The 3,692-nt window shown below is 33.0% G+C and overlaps 1 protein-coding gene across 3 annotated transcripts in view; it reads left to right on the forward strand.

Moving 5' to 3' along the window:
- Positions 1 to 3,692, forward strand: part of BCAS3 (breast carcinoma amplified sequence 3) — a 507,686-nt gene that overhangs the window by 113,159 nt on the left and 390,835 nt on the right. For all 3 annotated transcript variants that reach the window (XM_012648451.1, XM_012648453.1, XM_012648452.1), the window contains exon 8: positions 1,585 to 1,849. In XM_012648451.1, the coding sequence (XP_012503905.1) occupies positions 1,585 to 1,849 (265 nt within the window). The remainder of the gene's footprint in view (positions 1 to 1,584; positions 1,850 to 3,692) is intronic.

The raw sequence follows: 3,692 nt of genomic DNA on the forward strand, positions 1-3,692 counted from the left end.
GTTATTTTTTTATAAGAATAGTTATTTGTGTCTTAACTAGTGCTCCATGATATTTAAGGTTGAAAGTTTTTAGCATCAGTCTTAGATGAAAACAGTCATTTAAAAAAGTGTTTAGGATTTTTAAAAAAGAATTTAGAAAGCTGTGAGATATTGATATTTTCAGCCATTTGCAATACATTTCTTTTCAGACCTAATTAGTTATATTTTTTGGTATAAAAATTTTTTTTTATATTTAGGTATGTAGTGTAGATTCTTTGAGAACTCTCTTTTTGTATTGAATATTTTTCTTAACATAAATTTCACCAAAATCTTTTTGCAGAGAGATTTCAGTGTGCACGTGGGACAGCTACATCAATAAAAGGAACCACGGATGTATTAGTAGATAAATTAAAAAGAATTTGTAATCCCTACATTTATACATCTTCACAGGATATTCTTTTGAGCTTCTTTTCCTTCCTATTCTTCCTTCTTTATTAAGCAAATCACATAACAGGTTCTGTATTAGGCTTTGGAATCATGTATAGAAAAAATTAAGGTCATCCCTGCTATCATGCATCTTCTATTCCAAGAGAAAAGACAGATATTAAATGAACATGAAAAATATCTTTCAGTATATTTGTGTTGAAAGTTACAAAATGCCCATCAATGAAGGATTTTGTCATTTGTAAAAGAACAGTGGTTAAACAGTCATACTAGATTTCTGAGTCCAAATATACTGTTTTCTCTCAGCTTTATTGCTTTCATAATTTTGCAGAACCCTCAGAGAGGAGAATCCACACTGTTTGATAATTGTTTTATGTGGTGAAAAATTAATTTAGTCAATGTAGAAAACCTTTCTTAAATAGTCGTGTCCTGCCTTCCTTTTAGAAGCTATGCTTAAAAATGTTTAGAACAATGTCAAATTTTATTTGGCTTTCTTTTTAAAGTTTTTTGAAGAAAGTAAATTGAGATATTTTTGCTCAAGTTGTCACCATTAGACTGATATCAGGATAAAAGTAGTAAATTCAATTTGCTAATTCAAAAATGCTAGAAATTCTTTATTCAGTATATGATAAGTGTCATACAAGTTAATGACTAACTTTCTCTAGGTCAGGTCTGTGACCCCGCCACTTGTTTTTGTAAATAAAGTTTTTTTGAACATAGCTGTACTCATTCATTTACATATTTTCTATGGCTGCGTTGACAGTACAGGGTAGAGTTGAGTAGTTGTAACAGACAGTAGAGCTCATACATCCTGCAAAGCCATATCGTCCCTTATAGAACAACTTCGCCAACTATTACAGACATAGGAGTTGTTGTTGTTGTTGGTTGTGTGGCAGTGGGGGCATGAAGTGTTTTAAGACCTTCTTTCCTCTGTATCCCACCTCTCTTCAGGGTTCTATATTCCCTGACTAATGGGGTTTTCATCAACTTTCATTGTGAAAATCATCTGTAGAATAAATTTTTTTGTTTCTAACGTGCTCTTAGGTACATTTGGTAATGAGGTAGCCATTTCTATTCATATTTGGTGATATGTGATACTTTTAGATAAATCCAAATAGTTTCAGCCATTTTTTATCTTTCCTTATCTTTCCTTATCTCTAGGTACAGGACATCTGCTTCAGCCATGACTGTCGCTGGGTTGTGGTCAGTACTCTCCGGGGTACTTCCCATGTTTTCCCCATCAACCCTTATGGTGGCCAGCCTTGTGTTCGTACACATATGTCACCACGAGTAGTGAATCGCATGAGCCGTTTCCAGAAAAGTGCCGGACTGGAAGAGATTGAGCAAGAACTGACATCTAAGCAAGGAGGTCGCTGTAGCCCTGTTCCAGGTCTATCAAGCAGCCCTTCTGGCTCACCTCTGCATGGTAAAACCAGTTTTCTCTCTCTCCACTGCTCTTTTCAATCCCCTTCCCCTTTGTTCCTAATTTTACACATCTGGGATAATAAAAATTTTTATAATCTGTACATGTAAAGATAAGATCTTAGGCTCATATGAGATATTGTTATTTATTAAATCATTTAATAATTTGGAGCCAATATAGTAGTGGTGGTCTTTACCATGCTATTTTAACTCCCTCTTTCAATATATGAGGGATATTTGATATTGTATTTATAGAATATGAAGTTGGAGACTATGTTTGTAACTTTAGAGAACTGAACCTCCTTTATACATATCTCTTCTAGAACATTGTCTTTAATGGGCCAGTACTATAGTTTATTAAGAAATATTTATTCATGGAAAGGAATAGTCATGAGTCATATGTATTTTAGATAGAGTGGCATTTGCATTTTATTTTAAAATACATCTCTGTGGGATTTCTATCGGTATATTACAGGAAAAACAAAGATGTGTCTCAATAATTTATCTTAAAGCAATACCCATCAATCCCAATCACCATCCCAGTCAATAAATGGAGCATTATCAGAATCCCCCTTTTGTTCACCTTCTCCATGACATTAAACCACGATTCTGACTTTCATGGTAATTACTTCATTACTTTTTAAAAATAGTTCTACTCCTCAGGAAGTATCCTTAAACACTGTTGTTTCTATTTTATATAAATGGAATTATAGAGTATGTATATATCAGTGTATTTGGCTGTTTTAACATTTGTGAGGTTTCTTCATGTTGTTACAGGTAGGTTTAGTTCATTTATTTACATTGCTCTAACTTAGTCCTTTGTACTTCTATTTATTTATCATTTCTTCTACTGGTGATATACATTTGTGCAGTTTCTGGTTTGGGGTTAATATGTATATTAATTTTTGAGTGGAAATTCTGGATCATAATGTATGTGAATCTTAATCTTAATAGATATTACCAGAGTGGTTATACCATTTCATTCCCAGAATGACAGAAAATGTTGACATTAGATTACTCCTTTCTCTGGAGCATTGTAGATTCTCCTTGATGGATGACCATTTTAGGTTTTCCAGATTGAGGAATTTTATATAGAGAGATTATGGTTACCGCAGAAAGTAATCTTTATTTTTTTAATTGATCTGAAATTCACATAACATAAAATTAACCATTTGACTGTGGCATTTAGTAGGTCCACTATGTTGTGCAACCACTGTCTCTATCTAGTTCCAAAACATTTTCCTCACTCCAAAAAGTAAACCACATATTCTTTAAGCAGTTGTTCCCCTATCTTCTTTCCCCCAATCCCCTAGTAACCACCACTGTGCTTTTTATCTCTGTGGATTTACCTGTTCTGTGTATTTCATATAAATATAGTGATATAATATGTAACCTTTTGTTTCTGGCTTCTTTCACTTAGTATAATGTTTTTGAGTTTCACCTATATTGTAGTATTATGTGTCAGTACTTCATTCCTTTTTATGGCCGAATTCCATTGTATAACACAATTCATTCATTTATGTACATTTGGATTGTTTCTACCTTTTGGCTGTTGTGAATAGTGCTATTGTGAATATGTGTGTATAGGTATTTAATATTGAATACTTCTTTCTAATTCTTTTGGGTATGTACCTATCCTTATTTGTTTTAGCTTCTGTACTGAGCAACTGGTAATATCTGACCAATTCCAGATATATATGTTCTGTAGGAAGCTTTAAGGTAGGCTAACAAAATGTATAGGTAAACAGTATCCTGGGGATAACTTCTGTAACTCAAAAAAGTAGGACCTCTATTTTTTCCTGCGATTATACTTTATGCTGTGGCTTTATTATTTTTTTATCATCTTA

This window comes from Propithecus coquereli, unplaced genomic scaffold (assembly GCF_000956105.1).
Source record: "Propithecus coquereli isolate 6110/MARCELLA unplaced genomic scaffold, Pcoq_1.0 Scaffold285, whole genome shotgun sequence".
NCBI lineage: Eukaryota > Metazoa > Chordata > Mammalia > Primates > Indriidae > Propithecus > Propithecus coquereli.